This window comes from Athene noctua, chromosome 3, assembly GCF_965140245.1.
Source record: "Athene noctua chromosome 3, bAthNoc1.hap1.1, whole genome shotgun sequence".
Taxonomy (NCBI): Eukaryota; Metazoa; Chordata; class Aves; order Strigiformes; family Strigidae; genus Athene; species Athene noctua.
The window spans coordinates 34,940,237-34,965,533 of NC_134039.1; the positions used below are offsets into that span (position 1 = coordinate 34,940,237).

At 36.5% G+C, this 25,297-nt stretch overlaps 1 protein-coding gene across 2 annotated transcripts in view; it reads right to left on the reverse strand.

Annotated features, from left to right (window-relative positions):
• The window catches only part of APAF1 (apoptotic peptidase activating factor 1), a 40,104-nt gene that overhangs the window by 10,324 nt on the left and 4,483 nt on the right, over positions 1-25,297 (reverse strand). Inside the window, exons 4-20 of one of the 2 annotated variants that reach the window (XM_074902681.1) lie at positions 24,693-24,890; positions 23,474-23,657; positions 19,314-19,426; positions 18,663-18,794; positions 17,620-17,858; positions 16,936-17,103; positions 15,989-16,120; positions 12,445-12,558; positions 11,678-11,856; positions 9,296-9,422; positions 7,109-7,234; positions 6,363-6,494; positions 4,362-4,487; positions 3,099-3,260; positions 2,710-2,838; positions 1,807-1,932; positions 867-986 (exon numbers count right to left, since the gene is read on the reverse strand). In XM_074902681.1, the coding sequence (XP_074758782.1) occupies positions 867-986; positions 1,807-1,932; positions 2,710-2,838; positions 3,099-3,260; positions 4,362-4,487; positions 6,363-6,494; positions 7,109-7,234; positions 9,296-9,422; positions 11,678-11,856; positions 12,445-12,558; positions 15,989-16,120; positions 16,936-17,103; positions 17,620-17,858; positions 18,663-18,794; positions 19,314-19,426; positions 23,474-23,657; positions 24,693-24,890 (2,507 nt within the window). Of the gene's footprint in view, positions 1-866; positions 987-1,806; positions 1,933-2,709; positions 2,839-3,098; positions 3,261-4,361; positions 4,488-6,362; positions 6,495-7,108; positions 7,235-9,295; positions 9,423-11,677; positions 11,857-12,429; positions 12,559-15,988; positions 16,121-16,935; positions 17,104-17,619; positions 17,859-18,662; positions 18,795-19,313; positions 19,427-23,473; positions 23,658-24,692; positions 24,891-25,297 lie in introns of those variants that run through there. The other variant, XM_074902682.1, reaches the window with a different exon arrangement.

Below are 25,297 nucleotides of genomic sequence, written 5' to 3' on the forward strand. Positions count from 1 at the left end.
CACCACTTGCATACATTACCAACATGCAGATCCACAGTCGCTGGGGAGCCCTGGTTGCAGCGAGGATTTGGAGTACCTTTCCCTGCAAGTGGGAAGTCCTACGTGATGCATCCATCCGTAGGTGAGGCATCCAAAGTCGCAGCAAGAGGGTCCAGCCTTATATACCAAAAATCAGCAAGTCACAATGACTTGCACTTTTCTTTGAGCAGAAACATCTGGTTTCATCCTCCTGTTGGATTTCACCCAAAGCCTGGCCAGGACTCATGGGGGGAGAACCAAGGGAGCTTCTAACAAGGCCAAACACTTGGGTTCTCAGCCTTGAACAAGGCTAAACAAGGGAAGCTGGATACATTCTCATGACATTTCATCCTCACTACTGATTATATTCTAAGCTACACCTTTCACTAGTGAGCATACACATTTCATTAATGATCAAATACTAATTAATAAATGCTTATGGTAATACAGATTTTACTAATTAGCAGATACTAATAATGGATAACATTTGGTTGTGAGGTTCATCCAGAGGTCAACTTTTTGTCAAGGCCTATATTCAGGCCCTAGCACTACAACATCTAAGCCACTGGGAGGGCCCACAACCTCCCCAGTCATGAAGAGAACAGAGTTTTGTTCCCCTGCATCCACATACAGTTTTGACATCAGTGTGGAAATCTCCCCTCAAACTTCATTTTTTTCTTACGAAACTAGGCAGAGTTTCTAGATATAAAAATGTCATCATACATTAAGAGTCATCTGCTTACAGATTCAACTGTTGAAAGCCATGAACAAGCAGTTCTTTCAGTGCTTCCTACTGAGATTTGCAGATAACATTCAAATGTACTGACAAATTGAGAAATACAGCTTACTTGTAAATGCTTCTGATTGTAAATTGCTAAAATCATCACTTCGCCATCGTGAAATACAACATCTAGTTCACTTTTCAGCACAGCATCAGAAGACTTGCACACCTTCTTTGTTTCCCAAATCTGTTGAAGAACACAGTATTTCATTAGTTTTATTAAAGGCCAAAATACAAAACTTGATGAGTACCTGTAAAACAAAGTCATATAAACTTGCAAGAAACACCGATTTAAAAAATCAGTGAAAATTATGCATCTGCTATTTTTATTTACTAGGGACAGTTGTGCAATTATTATAGTGATTCCAACAGATGAAATGGAACTAATTTTTCCCAGGCTGACTAGTACATTCCCCTGTGTTTAAAGACATAGCTATAAAGTCCACAATTTTCTAATCCAAAGAGTGTTAAAAGCCAATTACAAAAAATAGCAAGTACAGATTTCTATACTCCAATTGCTTTCAAAATGTCAAGAATATAAGTGCTAACTTGGGAGAAAAGGAAAGGTTACTTTTTGAACCACAGTTCTATTTTCACAGGTTTTAATGAGGCATTACAATTACAGAAATCTATCTAAAATATTAACATGCAAATATACCTAACAATGAAAGTAATATCAAGTCAGCCAAGATCCTCAAAAAATGTCACAATTCCCAATTCAGATGAAATTTGAGGCAAAATAGAAGGCTACAATTACTCTAGAACAGCCACCAGACTTAAAGAATCACATAAACAGTAAAAAACTCATCTCATTTTACTGTATATCTAATTTTATAACAAATAATTTATATTGGCTATAAACTTCTATAAATACTACATACATAATACATATTGTATATCTGTTATTTATGATATATAATTTTATAGTAAAAAATTCCTTAAATGAATAATTTAAGAATATATGTATATAAATTCACATTTTTCAAAAAAGGAAGATGTCAACTTACGCGTATTGTCTGGTCATCAGATGATGTCAGAAATAAAGATCCATCTGGTGAAAATGTCACACAGTGAACCCAGCTCATGTGTCCCCTGCAATATGCCACTTTTGATAAAGATTTTATATTCCATAACTACAATAAAAATATGAAAGAATAACTCAGATTTAGATTGCATTTATAGGGAAAACAGTGCAAAACAAGAAGTAGTATACTTAATAGCTATTTCTTCCAGCATTTTCTTACTTCTCATTCTGAAATCTGATGTAACAAGAACTGTGCCCGCTTATCGCATTTCGATGGTCAGGGAAATTGAACCAGCAGCCTCTCTGACTGCTATAATTTTAAAAAACAAGGGGAAAAAAAGAAAAAGAAGACAAAAAAAAAATCACTAAGTATAAAAAAAAAAAATACAAGTTCAACTTGACCATGTAGGTTGCAAAACCAAAAAAAAAAAAAACCCCAAACAACAACAAAAAAAACCAACCCCAAAACTGATACTTGTACAGGCTTACTCCAGCCATGCTAGTCCCAAAGCTATTGTAGCTGTTTCATTCCAGTTTAGTGAGTCGTCACATTCTGTAGCAGCATATAGAAGGAGAGAAGGTTTCGTCTGAGTAATACTCCTAAGAGCGACAACCATAACTTTAAATAAATTCAGTAGATTAGTCTTTTCATATAAATGTGAGTTCCATTGTCCAAAATGAACATACGACTTAAAAATGTTATTTCCTAATTGACATTTTACATTTCAGAAGTGAACAAAAATCAAAAAGAATGAAGCACACTGAAAATCTGCTAAGACCGCTACATTTCTTTTACCTCTGCATACAAGAAACTATTAAGACAAATGCAATAGTTTATATTACAAGTAGTCTTTCCTGGTATAGTGTAGCAAAGACAATCACTCACCTCAACAGAACAGTGAGACAAAGCAACTGCTACTAAATCATCACCAGGACAAAAGTCACAGTATTGGACGGTACTGTGATGACTTATGATGACTTGTGATAACAAATCACTTGTTTTAACATCAAAAAGCTGTGAACACACAGTTACAATAGTTAGCACCCAGTCTGAATAACTTCACTATAGACATAAACAGCATACATTCTTGAATCTAGAAGGTATTTCTCCCAGTCAAGAAGTTTGTTGCCCACATTATTTTTACTTTACACACACTTGAAACCATGCACCTTATATCAGAAAAATTTTAATGGCCTGGAATTTTATCTTTAATCATAATTTTTATCTACACTGTAATATACTATCTCCAGAAAATTATAAAGCGAGGTACTTACCAAAAGTTTATTTCTGGCTACCACCAAAATCATGTCACCATTTCTGGACCAAGAGCAACATTTTACTAAAACCTCCACTTCATCTGGTTGCTCATCTGCATTTTTGAAGAAATCTTTTATCTCAATGCTTTTCAGTTCATTTGCTGAGTGTGCTTCCCAGAGCTGCAATAAAAGGTCAAGGAAATACACAAAAGCTCTTTTTACTGATCTGGATACAGAATACAACAGGGGAGAGCTAACTCTCAATCACTTATAGGAAAGAGGCGGGGTGGGGGATAGGATACAGAAAAGCCTTTGCTACTTTCCCCATTCAAGAAATATCATTACCATATTCACAAGCCCAGATGGCTTAGACAGAAAGTTAAAAAACTAAAACAAACAAACAAACCAACCACACACAAAAAAAGAGGATTACACTGTATAGCAGAACCCTCTCCCTGGGTTATTCTTTCATATCATTCCAGTCACAATGCTGTCTCAACTTCTACTTAACAAAAGAATAAAACTAAAAATGATACCTGCTCCACAACTTTTTTATTAAAAGTCCACTCACCATGAGAAATCTGGTATACATCTAGGTTTGCACCTTAATTTCATTGAGGGCCCTGACAAAACTCAACTGAATATTTCTATTCCCTCCATCAGAATTTTCCTTCTGAATGACAACAGCTACAGAAACCCTTCTTTCCTGATTTAGCAGGTCTCTACCTGCTAAATAAACATAAGAAAGAAAGATAACAGTGTTTTAAGAATGGCAGTTCTGAAATAGCATTGTTCTGTTGCAACCACAGGCAATAAAAATAATACCTACATTCCGAGGAAAAACACATAAACCTCTCAAATTCTCTTCTAGTGCATACATGAAAAAGGCACATAGAAACTGCTTTTAATGTCTACTGATGATTCCTTTTTGGAGATGACAGAACTTTCAATTAACCTAAAAACTTAATACTATTTTAAAAAAAACAAGTTTCACTGCTCCCCTCAATTTTTTTTAACAAAGTACATTAGGGAGAAAAAAAAAAAAAGGTGAAATGTAAAGGATTCAAAATGAAGCTAGCTAGGATTTATTTACAACTACAGGCACCCAACTTTTTTTCATAGTACTGAACAAGCTATTCCAAAATCTTGCATTAAAAATGGGACCAATAATCAACTGTTTCAGGATTTAATTCACTAAAGATCATCATGCAAAGTTTTCTTACACGTATTTCACATTTTATAAAAAAAACATAATCAAAATGGTTGATTTATACTGTGTACCTTTACTGTTCCATCTGTTGAGCAGCTAGCAACATATTCATCATTTGGTGAAAATCTACAGTGATTGACAGAATTTACATGACCGATCATTGTATTTCTACAATACTTCCTGTTCAAATCCCAAAGCTGCATGAGAAATAAACATACAAATATCAACATATTCATTAATTATTCAAAGACAGATTGCTCTTGCTCTTCTCAAAATCATGCAACCCCAATTTTTTTTTCTTAGTTTTACCCACATGTTGATGCTATGGCCCAGGCTATCCCACAGTCTGCCTCCATCTGCTAATGTGCACGAAAACTATTAACATCAGAATTACACAGAACTAGTTAAACTTTCTGTACAGTGCAGACAAGGCCCTTGAACAGCACTAAGTTAATGAAAGTTTCCTCAGACTGAGGAAGAAGCTTCCTATTGACCCTTTCCCTTTCAACTCTGAAGTTCAGAGTTATGCAGTTTACATGTGATAACAAAAATGAAATCTCTCAGGTTTGTCTTGGACATTCTGAATATTATCCTTGCCACATCCACACTAACAAAGTTAAAAGAACATTCCACATGTTTTTTTGTTTAGGGATCCTCCTCCACACCCCTCTCACATGCACTGTTTTACAAGCCTACAAGCCCACACTTCATTCCCCTGTTTCGAAATTTCTTCCCTTTCTCCTATATAAAAAAAAAATAATTAAAAAATCATGCAGAGTGTTCAAGTGAGAGCTCAGAATGTGAACAGTCATTGTATGGTGTTCTCTAAAAAAAACAACACAGGCCCTTTTGATTATTGTGAATACTTTAGTTCTCATTACTCTTTCATTACTCATGAAAGTGCCGAACACCGTCTAAATTCTTAACCACATTTTAAATAAGTCCCTTCTAAATCTACCTGTTGCAAAGTGTCAAACAGCAAATGCATCTGCTGAGGTATCCAGGAAGTCAGCATGAAAGCCACCTCTTTCCACCCTGACATCAGATTGTAACTGTATTTTACCTCCAGTTTACACAGACACAAGCTCTTGCAAGAACTCTTCACATAAGACTTCAAAATACGACACCTCACATCCTGCTAGCTACAGCTGGAACTGACAGTTGTCCTCCCCACTAACTTCTGTTTACTCCTAACACTTCTCTTGCACTGGAACTGGGCAACTGAGCTACTACAGGGAACTAAAAGAGCAGAAAACCAATCCCACCAAACAGAGGTTTTTGCAGAGTTGGCTGCTTGAACTATCATACTACTGTAGATTAAGATTAGCACATGCACTGCAACAAAGGCAAGAATATACAGCCAGGGCATCTTCAGTGTCAGTTAACTACATGATTTGCTTAGTTGTACTGTGAAATTGCAGTCTTATTTGCCACAGTCTAGGCCTTACTTGATTATTCTGACTACCTCCATCCCTCAGAGGTAGACTTCAGTTGCCTGATTTTCTGCTCTTCTGTGTATGCATACTGCCTTCCAATCTGAACATTGCCAGCTGGTTAACCTGACAAACCTCTTGCTTTGATTACTGTTGTTTTGTTGGCTTCCAACTTCATTTCTTTACTATGCCTAATCAATTTAATCAGAAGATGAACTTGGTACACTTCCATTATACTTTTTTCTTTCATTCCTTCAGCATCCAGTGTTTTAGGTTACTAATATTTTCAATCCTAAATTTCTACCCTCATTTCTCTTACATCATTTTTAATCAGGTATTTCACTCCCATACTCTCCCACTCCCATCTCATCCTATAAAAGCTTTGCCAAAGTCCTCACCTTCCTGCCCTATGAATAGAGGACTTGCCCATTCTCCTTCACTGAGCATAAACACTCCTTCTGTTCTGCTTTGTTGAAATCTGATTACAGAGCTGTACTCAGTACTCTTAATCTGTTGCCATCTATTTTCTATGAGACTCATTAAAAAACCTTAATTTATACTGTTTAAAAATATTTATACATCAATAATTATCCTGTTATGGTACGCAGCATGAGAATAATCTCAACCTTTTTCACTTACTTTGATGAAAGTGTCATTTGAGCAGGTGGCTAAGAGATACTGACCGCTTCTGTTGTTGAACTGGCAGCAATTGACCTGCTCTGAGTGTTCTTCATATACACACCTGCACTGGCCTGTTCTTGAATTCCAGATCTAAACAGAATTGAAGGATGAAAAAGACTTTTAAATATATTTAAAAGTATTTCACTTAAAAAAAAAAGGAATCTGTAAACTATGCTGAAATAAAGCCCTAAAACACTCTTAATAACACCTCAAAAAAGATAAGGAAAAACATATATATTTATAATTAGAAATAAAAAGTTATGAGGGAAAGGTCATAATTCAAGTTAGAATCTGATATATACTGGAATTTCACCAAAGTTTTGCTACAACAGCGAGGAATTTAAAAATTCCAAATAATTCACATGTAATGAAAAAAAAGAATTATGGATACATTCATCTCACATTATGGATAGGATTGGACACATACATTATGTTCTACTTAAAGAGAATCATCTGATAATACAAGTAAAATAAGTGGTAATTCTGTAAGGATGATGTTAACATCGAGAATCTTTTACGTTAACAAACAGATAAGGCCCCTTATTATGTAAGTAGTGAATTATCCACATAAGATTTAAGACAGTTAAAAAACCCCTTTAGTCTTAAGAATCTCCCCTGCTTGAGTTGGTTAAAACTGAAAACGGAATTACTTATTTGGAAAAAAAAAAAAAAAAAAAAAAAATCATTGTTCTCTATTTCCCTACCTTCACTTTTTTATCAGCAGAACAAGTTGCTACAAATTCACCATCTGCAGAGAAAGCGCAACAAAGTATTTCATCATCATGGGCACTTATCTCCAAGAGTCTTTCTCCACTTTCTGCTTTAAACACCTAAAATAAACAACAATAAAAATCTTAAAAGCCACATACAATTTTAAAACACAAATATGTTTGTTTTTTCTCAAACAGCTCTCTTGATATCTGCTTGTCATAAAATTGATCTACTTTTGAAAGAATGTATAATTTCAGAGAAATTAACATATAATTATAAAAATATTTAAATTTGAGCTTCAATTTTGTAAGGATGATAGAAATTGTTAGAGAAAGAAAGATTGAAAACTGATTTTAAAAAAGATTTCTGTATGCAATGTGTGTTTCATTAATGACTTTTTCTACCTTCATTCTTTAAGCCTAAATCCATATCCTTTCTCAGTATTTTTTTAAAGTAACTGCAAAACACTATCTATTAACAAAATCTAAACTATTCTTAAAACTACAAATTTCAGGTTTATCTCTCTCACTCTCTCATATCCTTCTGTGGAAAGTAAGACTTTCAGCCGCAACTGATGATTTGGGGAACAAACACAAAAAAAGCACTAGTAAAAACTCATATGGGATGACACAAGTTGTCTTGAGCAATAAAATGTCAGTTAGGGAAAAGTGTCACATAATAACTGATTTATCAAAATTCTGGTATTTAACTTTACAATGGTGTGGGGAAAAAAAAACCCAACAGGTCTCCCTTTCCTCCTTAGGTTATATATTCTTAATTATTAAAACAAATCACAAGGTGCTCTCTACAGCAGCATTCAGGATACTACAATTGTGAAGTCCCCATTATCTCCTTTCTCATTTAAATGGGAATATCAATGACAATTAAATGTTTAGTATTGGTTCAAATAAGAACTTAAATACTGAAGTAACAGGAAATCTACTTTTACAGTAAGTTCTGCAGAACATCTGTTCTTAATCTAGCAATTTTTATTTTACAGAAATAGTAGAAGTAGCCTTGAAAACTGAAAAGCTTAGGCCACTACTGGAGAAAACATGAATGAGCTTAGAGTAAACAATGAAAAACCGATAATTGCTAATTTTCCTATTACTTCTTCAACAAAAGTTTAGTTTAAACACAATCGCAGTCCAGAGATTTTAGTTTTTTGGGTAGAAATTGAAGAGAAAAATAAACAATCTGCAGTCTCAACAACGAGGCCATTAAGTCCAGAAGCTCAGCACAGTAACTTCAGCACAGCATAAAACAAGTACATCCACCAGGCATCTCCTTAAGTGGATGCCATGATCATAATATTGTAGAAGCCAGCAAATAAATAAATAAAATAAATAAATAAAAGCACAACACATTAAGTAGCCAAATGAACAGCAACTAAGCACCACTAATATTATTATTTTAGTACTCAACTTATCAAGCATCCAAAACAATACCAAAGGCTTGCAGAAAAGTTGTTCTTTTCCCTTACCTTTGGCTGTCTGGAATATGGATACTTTACCAGGTTACTGGCTGGCTGATTGCTAGTTTTCTTGAGAGCTGGCTGGCTCCCCTCCAGGCAGACTGCTGGCAAATTTGTATTAGTCACTTTCCTCTCTGTCTCCCCTAATCCACTTAAGAACTTTGAGCCCATTTCCAATCTAATACCATCCTCAAATTCAGGGGTTCGTTTTTATTCGCAGATGTATTTCTTTTGCGTAAGTCAATTTACTAATTAAGCATCAAAGTATCATAATGTCTATTACCATCCCACAGAAATAGTAAAACTGTAACTAAAATGTCTTACTGTTTCTCACTTCTGTAGAAGGTCTACTGTGACTGGAAATAACACTTTTGCAAGCAAATACTAAATATGCTGGGGTGCATTACTTAGGCTGTGAGCTCTTCTGTAACAATTAAAAGGTGTCTCACATTCATGGATTACAGCTGTGAGGGTATAAACCTGGAAATCACTCAGTTTAGCTTTCTAACTACAAGACAACACTTCCTATTCTAAACATGCAACTTGATGTTTATGTAATCCTACATCCTTTTCAATCATTTGTCCCCAGTATGTTCTAGCTCTCTAACACCTCCACATAACAGCAAAAGAAAAGTGACAGGACTGTTAACGAATGTTATCAAAATGGCACACAGCATCTCTTTTCATTCATGCAGAGGTATCTTACCTGAAGTGTTTTATCAGCTCCACATGATGCTATTCTTTGTCTATCCTTAGAAAAGCAGGCATGGTAAACTGCATCTCTATGTGGACGAACAACCAGACGGTAGAGGTTTTTCAAGGATTTTTTATTTCTACAGGGTAAGACAGTTGATTTTAGATGAGTAGGATTTCTAGTGCCTTTTTATTATTCAAAATCCTCTGTAAAAAGATAACACTTTTTCCACACATCTTGAGCAGCAAGCTTTATAACAAACAATTAGTTTAGATCTTAGTAAATTTATTTTCACAGCAGTGACTCAATTCTTATCACTAGATATTTAAATAAAATCTATGACTATCACAGCATTTCAATCGGAGATTAAGTACAGAATCTAACACACCTTGTCTCACTTTAACAAAAACTTAGAATTAGTAGCAATTATAATCACCCTGTTTAGCCTGACCTTAATATAGAAAGCTGTCACTGTAGTAAGTTAATTTTTGGTGATGAATAGATAGTTACAAGATTATTTTTTTTCTAGAGTCAGAATGAATCAATGTAGTTCAAGTTTTTATTGTTAACAGTTTCTATCTTCAGGCTTACCATTTAAATAATGGGTAAAACTTCTCAAAGTAGCTGTGCTGTAGAATGAAAGCAAATTTTCACTGCAAAATATTGACTCATCTAAGCAAACATTTCACAGAATCATCTAGGTTGGAAAAGACCTTGAAGATCATCTAGTCCAACCACTAACCTAACACCGACAGTTCCCAACTACATCAGATCCCTCAGTGCTTTGTCGACCCAACAAACACCTCCAGGGATGGGGACTCCACCACCTCCCTGGGCAGCCCATTCCAACGCCCAACAGCCCGTTCTGGAAAGAAATGCTTCCTAATGTCCAGTCTAAACCTTCCCTGGTGCAATTTGAGGCCATTACCTCTTGTCCTATCACTTGTTACTTGGTTAAAGAGACTCATCCCCAGTTCTCTGCAACCTCCTTTCAGGTAGCTGTAGAGGGCGATGAGGTCTCCCCTCAGCCTCCTCTTCTCCAGACTAAACACCCCCAGTTCCCTCAGCCGCTCCCCGTACAACCTGTGCTCCAGAGCCTTCACCAGCTTCGTTGCCCTTCTCTGGACACGCTCGAGTAATTCAGTGTCCTTTCTGTAGTGAGGGGCCCAAAACTGAACACAGGAATCGAGGTGCGGCCTCACCAGTGCCGAGTCCAGGGGTCAGATCCCTTCCTTGTCCCTGCTGGCCACGCTATTGCTGACACAAGCCAGGATGCCATTGGCCTTCTTGGCCACCTGGGGACACTGCTGGCTCCTGTTCAGACAGCTATCAATCAACATCCCCAGGTCTCTCATTTTTTTTTTCATATTTTAAATAAAGCTAAAATTGCTGGTCAAGACAGCAGTGTATTCACCTACATATCCTACAAACGATTTTTAGAAGCCTGCCCTAGGACAGAAGACAAAAACATCTGTCTCTGTTCTGCTGATTTCAGTCATGTTCTGCAGCATAAGTCTCCTACATCCAAGGTGAAACTACCAAGTGAACTACCTGGTGATTGACTCTTCTGAACTGTGCAGCTTCCAAGCATTTCAGTTAGAATTCTGTTAGCTATGAATATTTGATTATTTAATTTCTCAAAGAGAAGACCTGTATTTAAATATACCTGGATCAACCTGTCTGGTTATTACCATATTTACCTAACATAGAAACATTCTGTTTTGTGACCACCAAGTACTGTAGGTATCAGAATAGAAACATCAAACAGAAGAATCTAACAGAGACAATTACGCCATCGGATGACTACTGGACTATGCTGGAAAAATGTTTAGATACGTATACTTTTTCCTTAAACAACTTCCAAAAATATGAAAACAGCAAAGAATTACTCACATAGAAATTTCAAGATTAGGTAGAGATTACAAAACCTTTTAGTATTCCTCAACTCATTACTTTCAAAAACTTCGCAAGTTAACACAAATGGTCTCCTTTTTAAAGTGTAAATTTTACTAGAAAACCTAACAACGTACTGTGCTAAGCCCAGTACTTGCACTGAAATTCTAACTTAAAAAAAAAAAGTATTTAGAGAAGTTTCAAAGTCTCTTCTTCCCTTCTTTTCATCTTTGTAGTTATTTAAATGGAAAAATCATTGAGGACAGAATAAATTTCTGTTTTCTCTACTTATTTCTATGTAATTGTTAATAATTTGTGGCCTTATATAGAGAGTTCCCCTCTTCCTACAAGTTCTTGAAAATTATTTCACTTCCCCCTGAAAATATACAGCAGTTCTTAAAAAGGTCCTTATATTAGCCATACATTGTATTTAGTTGTACATTACATTATTTCCTTGGATCAAGGGATCAGCATATCAGCAGATGGACTGCAGATACTTACATCCATTCCAAATAAAATGTTCCTGTTTCTTTTTGAGCATGTAGCTTGGCTTGTTGATACACCTCTGATGTCTCTGGCTGGCAAAGACCCAGCTGTATAATGTCAGGAAATGGCTGCCGTCCGAGAAGGTGCCCATTTAAAGACAGAAATTCCTGGAAGTTCTCACGTACTGTGCTATCCTACATACAGAGTAGACACTGTTTAATAACATAGAAAGTGTATTTATTTCCTAAGTGTCCTTTGCTTTTTTAAATTTTCTATACGGCTAATATCCTTACAGAAGCATTTAGTCCTATTTTTCTATTTAGTTCTATTAGCAAGTACATATGATAGACTGAAATACTTAATTATCCTACTCCAGAACGCATATTAACCTTATTTTTCGAATAAAGGATACTGGCAACAGTGATTTACTCAGTAAGTAGTCAATGTGAAATACCAGAAAGACTATTCCAAGCAGCCAACAAAATTCTATACCTCCTCAAAAGCAGAGTATCATGAATACCCCACTGTTAGGGTACTGTTGTTCACCTTAGTTACTAATTTCCATGGTCAATTACTTGTGCACATACTGAAGTTACAACTAAAACTGAAAATTAAGTTTTCTTCATTTTTCTCTTCTCCAAGTTAAACTCGGTACTCTTCTTATGTTCAGTATTTTACAATTTCTATATCTTCCCCATATATACATACATCCAACAAAATGAAATTACAAAAGAGAAAAACATATTTGGAATAGACTGATCATTTACCTTTTAGTATCATACCTTTTGATCCAGGATTGAACTATATTCTACATATTCATGAATCAGGTGAGCAGGCCCTACCAATTCTGTTTTAGCTTTAATCCAATCTAAAGAAAACATAAGATCATGGAGTTCCTACAAGAAATACAAATTTAAATTCAGAGCACAATTAAGGGGGAAAAGAAAAACACAGGGAATACATTAGGTTATATAATACATTTAATATGCTTCAGTACAATTGTGTCTAGTTAAAAACTTCGGCAATTTCCTGTTGCCTGCATCTTACTTCATCATGTATGAAAATTTGGGGTATAGAAGTCTAAGCTTGTTATTTTCATGCAAAGGACTGCTCTTTGATACAGCTGGTCGGAGAAGGGATGGGGGTACAAAGCAAATCTTGACTTTTGTAGCACACAAGACCTGGTTTAAGATACAACTCTGAAAAAGCTGCTTCTAGTCCCGTCTAGCAAAGATCACTCTGCTAATAGTGATCCGTTGTTGTTCTTACAGATGCTGAATTTGAATGAAAGCAAAAAATCTGTTATACATGTATTTAACTTAAAAATGAGAAGGCTACTTGAAAGGCAATCAGAAACTGCAAATAGAATTATCAGAATAGAATAGACTATTTCAGTTGGAAGGGACCTATAATGACCATCTAGTCCAACTCCTGACCAATTCAGGGCTGACCAAAAGCTAAAGCATGTTATTAAGGGCACTGTCCAAATGCCTCTTAAACATTGATGGGCTTGGGGCATCGACCATCTCCCTAGAAAGCCTGTTCCAGGGTTTGACTGCCCTCTCAATAACAAAATGCTTCCTAATGTCCATTCTAAATCTCCCCTGGTGCAGCTCTGCACCATTCCCACACATTCTATCACTGGGTACTAAAAAGATTAGATTGTCACTTCCCTCTCCACTTCCCCTCCTCAGGAAGCTATAGAAAGCAATGAGGTCACCCCTCAGTCTCCTCTTCTCCAAACTAGACAAGCCCAAAGTCCTTAGCTGCTCCTCATAGGACATTCCTTCCACCAGCTTTGTCACCTTCCTCTGGACACATTCAAGGACCTTAACACTGTTCTTAAATTGTGGGGTCCAGCACTGCACACAGTCCTCGACGTGAGGCTGCACCAACGCTGAATACAGCGGAATAATCACGTCTTTTGACGGGCTGGTTATGCTGTGTTTGATGTACCCCAGGATGCCATTTGCTCTCTGGACTTCCAGGGCACACCGCTGACTCATGCTGAGCTATCTGCCAATCAGAACCCACAGATCCCTGTCTGCAGGGCTGCTCTCCAGCCACTCCTCTCCCAGTTTATACCTGTGCCTGGCATTACTCCACCCTAGGTGCAGAATCCAGCATTTGGACTTGTTAAATTTCACCCCATTAATCACTGCCCAATACTCCAATCTACCTAGATCCCCCTGTGAGGCCTCCTGTCCCTCAAGAGTGTCAATAGCACCTTCTGGTTTGGTATCATCAGCAAACTTGCTAATGGTGCATTCCGGTCCTACATCCAGATAATTGATAAATATATTGAACAGGACTGGCCCTAGAATTGAAACCTGAGGAACACCACTGGTGGCCAGGCACTAGCCAGCCCCATTCCCTTTGAGCTCTGCCCTTCAGCCAGTCCTTCACCCAGAACACCATGTACTGACTCATCTCGCAGTATGACAACTTGTCCAGAAGGATGCTGTGAGGGACAGTATGAGAAGCATTATTAAAATCCAGAAAAACTACACCTACCACCTTCCCTTCATCCACTAGGCATGTGACCTTATCGTAGAAGGATATCAAATTAGTTAAACAGGACTTTCCTTTTGTGAACCCACGTTGACTGTGCTTGATGACTGCATCATTCTTAAAATGCCTTTCAACAGTATGCAATATAATCTTCTCCATAATTTTTCAAAGAAGTGAGGTTAGACTAACAGGTCTGTACTTTCCTGGGACTTCCCTCACGCCCTTTTTGTGGATGAGAATAACATTGGCTATAGCTTCCGGTCAGCAGGGATCTCCCCAGACTCTCAAGACCTTTGGTAGATGATCAAAAGAGGTCCTGCCATAACAACCACTAGCTCCTTCAGTACTCTGGGATGAATTCCATCAGGTCCCATGGACTTGTGAACATCCATCTGATATAGCTGGTCCCTTACAATTTCAGTGTCCACAAATGGAAATTTACTGTTCCCACCCTTGTGGTCCTCTGACTCAGGGGACTGGGCAGTCCAAGGTCTGTCAGTATTATTAAAGACTGAGGCAAAAAAAGCATTGAATGCTTCCCCTTTTTCTTTATCTCTATCACTCAGATGACCATCTTCAACAAGTATGGGTCCAATGTTTTCCTTTAGACCTCCCCTAGCTATTAATGTACTTTAAAAAGCCCTTCTTGTTAAAAAAGCATTCTTGCCAGAATCAGGAAAACTGCTTAAAGATAACACTGCACAGTATATTCCAATTTAAAATCATTAAATACCACAAGGATTGAAAGATTATCATGATTAAAAAAATAATAATAATACTTCCTATCTTTATTAGCCTTCCAACAAAAAGAGAAATCTTATCTAAATAATGAGAAATAAGCAATATAAAGAGTCTAAACTCTGGGGAGCATACAGTCATAATGAGACAGGCTAAAGAACTCTGAGAATCTAGTTCTACAAAATGTAGAAAAGCTAATAATAGAAACATTTTTCCAATACACTATAATTAAAGAGACTGAGATAATGAAGTTAGTATGAGCCAAAAAACCCTAGATTTGTAGCCCACATTAATTATGAAGGTTCCTATAAGTGTATTTTATATGATGAGTCAGATGAACCATCTCAAAAGGGGTTCATGAGATAAGGTTGAGTACATGTGAAAAAGCAATTAGCAACCAGGACCAAATCCTATTTGAGGCAAGAGTTCAAAAGACATTCAAGTGAAACTACTGAAGTATTAATCTTCCTGCATGATTTGCATCTTATACTAGCTCAATACCTAAAGAACAGTTGGTGGCAAAAATGACAGCAATTTTTTTAAGGGATCCAAGGCAATCCTGGGACCAAGATATTTGCCCATCTAACTCTTGCTGGATTTTTTGTGGCTGTTGAAATACAGTAATACAGAGAAAGAACTTTTACACACAAATCAGTATGATATATGAGGAAAAAAAATAGCAAGACTTCTTTAGAAAAAAGTAATCTAACCAAATTTTCTGAAGAAATCAATTTACTTGTATTATCTTACAATAAAGTGAGCCTGGGTTTTCAAAAAGGTTTAGACAGGATTTCTTATCAATGCTTCTTAAAAAGGAAAAGAAAAACACAAGCTATTATGATACAAAGTAAGAAATCTTCTCAAGAACTGGTTGAAAGGACAAGACACAAAGGGTAGAAACAGTTTTCATAACAGACCGATTATCAGTGGAGCCCCTAAAGGACTCTATGTTGAGTGTCTACCTGTCTGCACAAAAGCCTGGGAGAAGATAGGTTCAAGTCAGGAAAAAACCTGAGGGGAAAGGCAGGGGCAAGGGTGGGTCAAGAAAGGAAACAGAGGACACTAGTCAGAACTCACCTTCTGCATGTTGGCGCCAGCCATGTGATATGCTAGAAAGTTATACCAGTACATGCAATCCTCTTGAGATGGAACAGGCATATTAAGTTTGTAGTATTTCTTGTACTGATTCACTATGTTTTTATGTAGCTCCTGAAATGCGAATCAAAACACACTTTCAGTTAATGCTATACCAAGGTATAGTTTTGTTTCAGTATTGAGGAATTATTAACATTATATTGCATATAGTATCAAGGAATAATATTATTTTCTCAATCATAATCCCACAACAAATGAAATAAGAAAAGCTTACCTTCCAAAACTGTACATTTAACCTAATCTATTGCTTAAGACTTCTCCAGAAATATTCTCTGGATATTAAGACAAAAAACCAAGCTGTTAACCTTCCTTCTTAGGTTGAGAACAGCTACCAAATCACTCTTCACATTAAATGTGAGTAGCCAACAAAAAAAAGGACCCTTATGTATGTAGATCTAAAGCAAGACTAAAAACTTGTCTTTTCTTCAGATCTACTTTTTCTGTCCTGTCCTTCAGAACTGATAAATTTATTTGGCCCAACTTATAGGCCCTTTCCCTGCAAGTATTTCCTTAAATTGAAAAAAGGAGTAAACAGAACTTCTCTGTACTAAAAAAGCTTCCTATTCTGGTAGGGTCTTGATGCCTTTGGAATCACCAGCGGAACATTCATCTCCTGCTGGAAACATCTTTGCCAGAGAAATAACAGTCTCTCAGTTTAGTTTCTTAGCTGCAAATGGAATCATTGTGAAATCACTCCACAGCTTCAAGTTAAAAATAAATGTTTTTAATTAGTCAGCATTAAGTATATCCACATTATGGGCCTATTCTATGAAGGTACTCTGGATATCATTTAACAAAGAAACATTTCCTGAAGAATGCCCAGCTTTGGAGAGTAAAGTTAAGAGTAAGTACATCAGTAAATACCCTACCTGAAGCTGGTTGCGATTCTTCTCTGTAAGAAAGTCAAGTTGAAGATCATGTAAATAATAATGGAATGACTTCCCGTTACGATCACAGAACAGCAGCGATTTGTTAACAAATTCCTGTAGTATATCTTCAACTTCTTCAGTTTCCATATCCCAAAGAATGCAGAGAACCTAAAAAAAAGACAAAATAAGAATCAGAACTAAGAGGTAATATGACTTGTATGAATATCATAAAAGGCTACCAATTAACTGGCAACTAAATACATGCTAAGAAATATAGACACATTACAAATGGTGGTAAATTCAGTAAGTTACCTATTCTTCCATATCAAACTACAGGACAGATAATACAAGTTATGCCATCTTTTGACTATTTGTGCTGATTTATGGTGATTGTATCTTCTTCTTAAAGGAGACAAATTTCACACCAGTTTTTAAGCCTTCAGAGAGCTCAACTACAATCTAATTAAAGAGCTATATATGGAATGCACATAAGCATTATCAATACATTTAGTTTTAGTACTGACAATAAAAGTCATGATACAATAATGGACCTGACCTACCCAATCTAGCAATTACTATTAAGTTACATACAACACAAGTTATACACAATAATAATGTTATGAATTCTTTAAAGTTATTGTTTGTATCTCAAAAATTATTAGATTTCTGCATTGTTGTTATTACCTTAGTAGGTACTTTAACATCTTTTGGGAGGATAGAGAGGTCTTTATAGTAGTCTTTATAATTGTCATTCAGTTGCTCAACACTTATGGACATTGCTTCATCAAGGGCTTCATAATCATAAGAAGAAGATTTTCTTATTCTTTTAAACTGCTTATTCTGCAGCTGTTTCAGATAGTATTCCCAACGACTAGGGAAGTCTCGTAATAATGCGCCTATCAAGGATATCACAAGAGGAGAACCTGAAGAAAAAGATTAGTTTGATCTTAGAGGTTTTCAAGGTACACAATACAATAGTTTAGTCAAGTGGTTGAAGTCAGGTCATTTTCCCAATACACTGATTAAATTCTTGAGGTGTGGGGAACAGACAAACAAAACATGTCATCCATCTAGACATCTAGATGTCCATGCAGACATCTGCAAACTCATCAAATTTAAGTGTGTGGTGGTTTAAGCCCTGCTGGGACCCAAGACCACAATGCCACTCCTCCTCCCCCACCCTCGGACCTGACCCGACCAGGCAGGGAGTGAGATACAAACCCCAGGGTTGAGATAAGGAAAAATTTAATACAACAGTGCAACAACAACAAACCAAACAACAATGATTACAATAACAGTAATAACAATGAAACAGAACAAGAGATATATTGCACGGATACAGCGGTGAAGGTGTCAACATGAACATAAAGCGTTGTCTCTGCTCTTCCTGCGCTTGGGCTGGGACCTTATGTCAGCATGGCATCGAATAACCGAATAACCCGGCTAGAGCTCCCTCCCCACTGCTGGGGAAACTTAACCCTATCCTAGCTGAACCAGGACAAAGTGTAATAGGGCAGCAAGGGGAAGATACGCTGAAGAAAACTACTTGAAAAATCAACACAGGACACTTCTATTTAGTTTAAAAAAACAAAAAGCATTTAACAAGCACATGTTTTAATTCAGGGGTACAGTATTAGAGAATGTTCCTTCCTCTATTTCTAAGTCACAATCTAGAAGAAAATAATACAGTCAGTGGTAAATGGTATGTTAAAGAGCAGCAAGTATACCTTTGCATTCCCTTACAAGGCAGTTAGCTTGTTCTGGCAGTTCTGATATTTTCATATTCACAAATAGGGATAAAATCTCTAGTCCTTTCTCATGTGCTAGTCCACTTTCCACATGAACCTCATATTTATTGCCTAGACATAGAAACATGGAAAAAAATTAAAAGAATGTAAAAAATCCTATGGAAATTGAGAGCATTTTCTGAGCAAAACCTGGAGCAAAGGACCTGGCTCCTAATTTTTTGCACAGTATTTTACGTATTTTATACACCTAGTACTAAGAAGTGATAAATTCTACTTACCACAGTCAAGTTTACAGTCTGAGTTTTTTGTCTCTAATGCAATCTAATAATTACAGATGTATTATGGGCATGTCATAGCAGTGACTGCTTAACAGCTTAATCAGTCTAACAGCAGCAGTGTCACAGAGGTTAATTTATCCTGTTGAGCATAACTGCACTCTTCAATGTTGACTTTCAGGATAACATATAATACTTATTTCACAAGGAGCATAAAGTCTTACAGAGCAGAATTCTAAAACTTTGCCACTTGTGCACAAGTTGACAGACATAGAGTCTATCATTCTGTTAAAAGTTCAAAAGAACAAACTGTATACACAATATCTGTAGTGCAGGAGAGGAAACTGTTCCTTACCAGACACAGCGTCTGTTACGCTCCTGTCTCTGCTGGTGATAAGAACCTGACATTGATTATCAAATGCTTTTAATACCCAGGAATCCCAAATGTCATCCAGGATCAACAGAGATCTAGTGCAAGAAGAAATATTGCAGATTTCAGATCAATTGTTAGTACTAAAATACAGTATTGCATTTTAATAATGAAAGAACATTTTCAGAATTTACAGTGTGTCACTACATAATCTTTTTGTATCAATATATAAAATACCTTAAGAGGGCATTAAACACTGTGCAAGAAAGTTGAATGCAAGTATCTAAAAAAAAGTTTTAAACAATTTTTTAACATTTATTGCTTTATAGCTATAATTGAAGTGTAAACAATAAAGTTTTGGAGAAATATTTCTAGTAGTAGATGCCAGGAAAAACAGAAATACTTACAGAGTGCTTTTCAAGTCACCAGGTATCATGACAAAGAAAAAGTTGCACAAGACTAGATAACAACTCTGATTAACACAGGCTAGTGATAAGTTTTGTGGAAGAAACAATTTCAGTTTCCTTTTGACTCGAGTTTCAGGGGGTTTTTTGTATCTTCAGAAAGCTATATGAGACTAATCCTCTCGTGAAGGAATTGTCTTGAATGATGAGGCTCTTTTTACATAAACAACATTTTATAGTGACTACATATTCAAATCCTATGGCTAGTCGCATTTGTAGGTTACTACATGGAATCTCACCAGAATAATGTATAGTAGACTTCCCTACACCTGCCTATATGTGACAAAAAAGTTACTGAACACTGGTTTTAAAAGGTTGGTTGCAAGGGAGCAAGAAGTCAAAAAGCTGGCAAGTAGATTCATGAAAAGAAATACCAGTTATTTGCATTCTGTGTGTTTTGTGAAGGAAAGAAAATTATTGAAACCAAATCCTATAAATTGTTTACATTTACTGCTTTTTTATGTTAAAAAGGGATGGAATTTTCAGCTACTCTAATCATTGGTTAAATTGCCCAATTCCCACTGAAGCATGCCTAGACTTCGGCATTTTAATTCAGCTAAATGATGCTTACACCATCAGTGCTTACAAATAAGGATTTTATCCTTCATAAACAAGTGTATACATATTATACCACATTTTTAAAGTTGTATGTAAGTCTTGGACACCTGTATCTCATTTTTATACAATTCCTCTGTCAACACTCTTTTGATAAATCAGAGGGTTTACAAGAATACTATCACAACCATAAATGATTAATTTTGTGGTACTTTCACACTTGAAAATATGATGGGCAGCATGAATTACAGCCTGATTTTATGTTTTTAATTAATCTGAACTTCAAAGACCTCCCAGTCTTTTGGTACCTGTGACTTTCTTCCCCAACCACACTAACAAATCTTAAATCCTAATTAGAATTATTAAAAAAAAAAAAAATTACCCCCCCCAAACACTGTGATAACAATCACAGGAGATTTAATCCTGAAATTTCTTAAAGAAAAACATAGCTTCAATTTCTTCAAACATAATCCAATATGCTATTTTGTTCATAAAGTTTTCATTTGATTAATACTTTAATCCCAAGAAACATACTGGATTCACAGTTTGAATCCTTAGATTAATACTTTATTTCCCAAGAGATATACCGGGTTGACCATCTAAATGCAGAAAGAGCTGAAGTGACTTTCTGTCACCAAAGAGAATTCCAGTGCACAGCAAGCTCCTCCACCAGCCTCAGAACTAGTGAAGCTTGGTTTCCAGTGCACTTGTACCCTATGAACCTCAATCCCCAGCACATTCCACTCTACCTCCTCCCATGCCCACTATGATTTCCCAGATAACCCATCATCAGCAAGACAATCTTGTTCTTAGAGCATTCTCACATATTCCCAACTGGGCAGGATGAAGCCCAGGCTGTAGCCTGTTCCCAGCAGAATCACAGAATCATCTAGGTTGGAAAAGACCTTGAAGATCATCTAGTCCAACCATTAACCTCACACGCAGCTTGGTGAGCACCCCAGCCAGCTTCTTCAGCACCCTCAAGTATATCCCACCTGGTCCCATAGACTTGTGTGTGTCTATGTGATGCAGCAGGTCACTATCTCTTCCTGGATTGCAGGGGAGTCGTTCTCCCAGTCTCTGTCTTCTGGCTGAGGAGGCTGGATTCCCTCAGTACAACCGGTCTTGTTATTAAAGACTGAGGCAAAGAAGGCATTAAGCCCTTCAATTCATTCAGTATACCGCTTTTCGCCACTGTCAATTTTCATAAATTTACAGAATTTTCGAAGATACAAAGTTCCTACCTTTAGAGTCAATTCTGGCCATATGCTCAAAGTGTTTAGGGTAGAGGAAGAGAAGAGAAAGTGTAAACAGGACTAAGATGAACAGTGTGATCACATTAACATGGTTTTGAAATGGCAAAATCAGTCAGACTAGAAAAATTTTGTAATCTATTCTTGTCCCTTCTCCTTGAGGTACAGGCATTCTCTGCAATACTCTCATTAAACATCTATTACTTTATCTTGAAACAGATTAATGAACATTGCCAGGTCAACAGCATTCCACATGAGATATCTGGAAGTCTGTAAGGAAGACACTGCCACAGCTGGCATTGAAATGCCCTCAAATATAACCAAGTGCCTAATTATTTCTAAAGCTGGCATTTTCTCTTTTCCACTTAGTTACCTCACCATACGGGTGCTCTTTTGACAAAACACAGTAAACACCTCTTAAATTAGTCACTTTGTGCAACTACAATCAATCTATCATAGCACAGCATATCAGCCATGCTAGGCTGTCATGCTTCTTGGCTATACAGTAGCTGTCAACTTCTGGAACAGTTCGTGATGCCACAGGGATACATCTTACAAGAACATAACACACAGTTCTCCCTGCTACTCAGAAGAGACTGTGATGTTGTGCATGAATTAAACATCCAAATTCTTCTGTATTGAAGAATTTTGGTTTGTTTGTTAATGAATAAAGAGTAACAAGAATTGTGTCAACATAGACAACCACTTAATACACCCCAGGGAAACCTGCCCTTTCAGGTGAAAGTATCTTGTTTGCACTTTTGATACAAGACCTCCGCAGAAAATTAAAAATTTCTTGTGGAAGACCTGGCAGTTTTTTTCAAATCTTTGCAAGAAAGGTTGTGGGGTTTTTTTTCCTGTACAGAAATGGCAATACTCTATGTGATCTGTAAAGGTCACAAGGTTGGCTTATTATTCCTGGATATCTCATTCACGTGCAGGCTTGTTTAGTTTAGTACATATTTTCCCAGAAAGTAATGAAATCCTCAAGAAAAAACAGAAATTCTTGCTCACAGATGAAAAAAATCTGTGCAGCGACTGAGATGCTGCTCGATTAAATCAAATCACGTTTCCTGAAGTTTGAAAGAAATTGGTTTCTTGGTGACAATTGATTATATCATCAAAACCTGCTTTCGCTTTGATAACTCTAGACAAAACACTTTAAAGAGACATCAGCTGTTCTGGAAAGGAAAAATTTTCTGTAGCGATACACATCCTTTTATTGCTGTAAATCCTCACACGTCAGTGAAGCATTCTATGTACACAATGAGATCACTGAAAGTTACAGCAATTCTTATTTCCAACTGTTTGTTCCTGACTTTCATTATTCAACAACTAATAACTTTACAAGTGAATGTGACTCCTGTATATATTCTGTTAGCAGAAGCCTTATTAGCCTACTAAATATATTCATATCCAGGACAAGCCTACAATGTGTCCCTTAAGTTACTCCATTAAAAAAAAAAACATTTAAACGGGGGCAGAGTTATACTGTCTATCTTTTACATCTGCCTCTAGCATCTATTTACCTTTCAGCTTTTGTACACTTACGATAAAAGAATAATTCAGTCCAGATATGTAAGTCAGTGATTTAGAAAATTTTAACAGGAACTCCTACATAGGAATTAAAACTTCTATAAGTATTGTTAGGTTCACATTGGAATAACACTTCCTAATTATCTACAGTAAAACAGAAAAAGAGGAAACAAACAGTGGGAGAATTAGGAAATTGGTTTTTAAAAAAAAAAACAAAACCAAAAACCACACCACAGCAACATGTAACCACAGCACAGATGCCTTAGGCAATTAGACTGAAGTTACTCTGCAAAGTTTTATCAATTAGAAGAACAGTCTTTCATTTTACTGACATCACCTGGGATATCTGCGCAGCATCAGTAAACGAAGACGATCTTTAGCCTCCTCAATGTTAAGTGGTGGCCTTTGTGAAAGAGTAGCGTCATGTTCTAATCTACTACAGAGATTCTGAAGTTTTATTAGGAGCCCTGCTTTGTCCTGTTTTCCAACAGAGATCCAGTGAACTCCTCCTGGAAAGTAATCTAACAAGAAAAGCAATATTAATCATGCTATACATTTAAAATCAGAAGTATTTAATATAGCTTACAACAGCAATCAATAACTCAACTTCAATTAAAATCTAAAACTGTAAAGTCTATTGCAAGTCAAACTTGCAACTCTACCATTAACACAAAAGGATGGTTCTACAAGACCACAACTCTATATTTTTAAAGGAATAGGCTCTGTAAGGCAAATTCCCACAAAGAATTCACACTGCCATTGATGATGTCATCCCCCATCTCTACATGCCTTCCTGCCCATCCCTTGGTCCTTGGCAACTCCTTCTGCATCCATCTTGGCTAGTCTGACTTGGCATTTATTTTTTTAACCCTGTACTACCACAGGAGTCCAGAGTTTGGGATGTGAAAATTATCCAAAAACAGTGAACAGAAAGGCATGTAAGAGAGTCAGCTGTAGCACAGGATGCTGTAGCCTCTATCCCTACATCATATTTTCTAATGCTTGAGTCTCCTTTCTCCTTCAAGTGTCCTATGCAGGGGAAAAAAAAAATAAAATCATTAAATGATTTCATTTATGATCTGCTTTAAGCTAAAGTGAAACTAGTGTAATCACTCCACAAATGCCTGCCATTATTAAAATATATTCAAAAGTTAGAGCAAGATCTTTTAAACTCATATAGCAAGCAGAAGAGTCTGAGGACTTAACAAGCAATGCCCCAAAGGAATATAAACTAGATATGATTATTTTGCACTAACAGAAAAAACAATTTTAAGTTAATCAGGGATGCATCTACTCTTATAAACTAACGCAGATTCCAAGGTGAAAAGCTATAGAGAATCTTTTCCCATAAATTAATAAAACACTTAGTGGTCCTAGAGCACTAAATTGTTATGAAAGCTGTAAGCTGCAAGCAAATATTTCAGAATCACCTAAGAAATTCGAAGCCTAAATCCTAAATTACTTTCAAGATGACATAAGATACTTCACCGTATATGTCCAATACATGTACACCTGTAGTAATTTTTATAAAAATATAGATGTTTTTCTAAAAGTACCTTCAAGAAGCTGATGATCCCTTAAAGCTTCTGCTGTTAAAACAGTCTTCCCACAACCTGCCATTCCATAAACTGTGACCCAGCCTGGATCACTTCCCAAGCAGAACAATTTCTGTTTAATATCATCTACCAGTTTTGGACGAGTGACAAACACAACTGGTCTCTGTGGTACACCTCCTTCACAGAGAACTGTCTTAACTAAAGTTAAAAACAAGAAACATGAAAATAAACAGCAATTTCTAAACGTGATGCCTCTTCAAATCAAACCAAACAACACCCCACCCCAAATAATTAGCAGGGTCCCCTACAAATGCTCTAAAAACTATTGGACTCACAACACCAAATACTGAAAAATACTGCTTTTTAGAAATAAATTACTTAACAGGTAACTAGCCTCCCACCTATAATAGTGTTCCAATTAATAACTACATACAAGGCAAGCTAGTTATTACATCAATCCCTAGAAGTGAAAAGTTAATTAACAACTCCAGTAGAAACTGTGGCAAACACAGGAGCTCAACATCACTATACCCAACTACCAAATCACTTTCTCATCCCGAAGTTACTGCCCCATAGATGCAGCAGAAAAGAAAGCATGCTGTGTC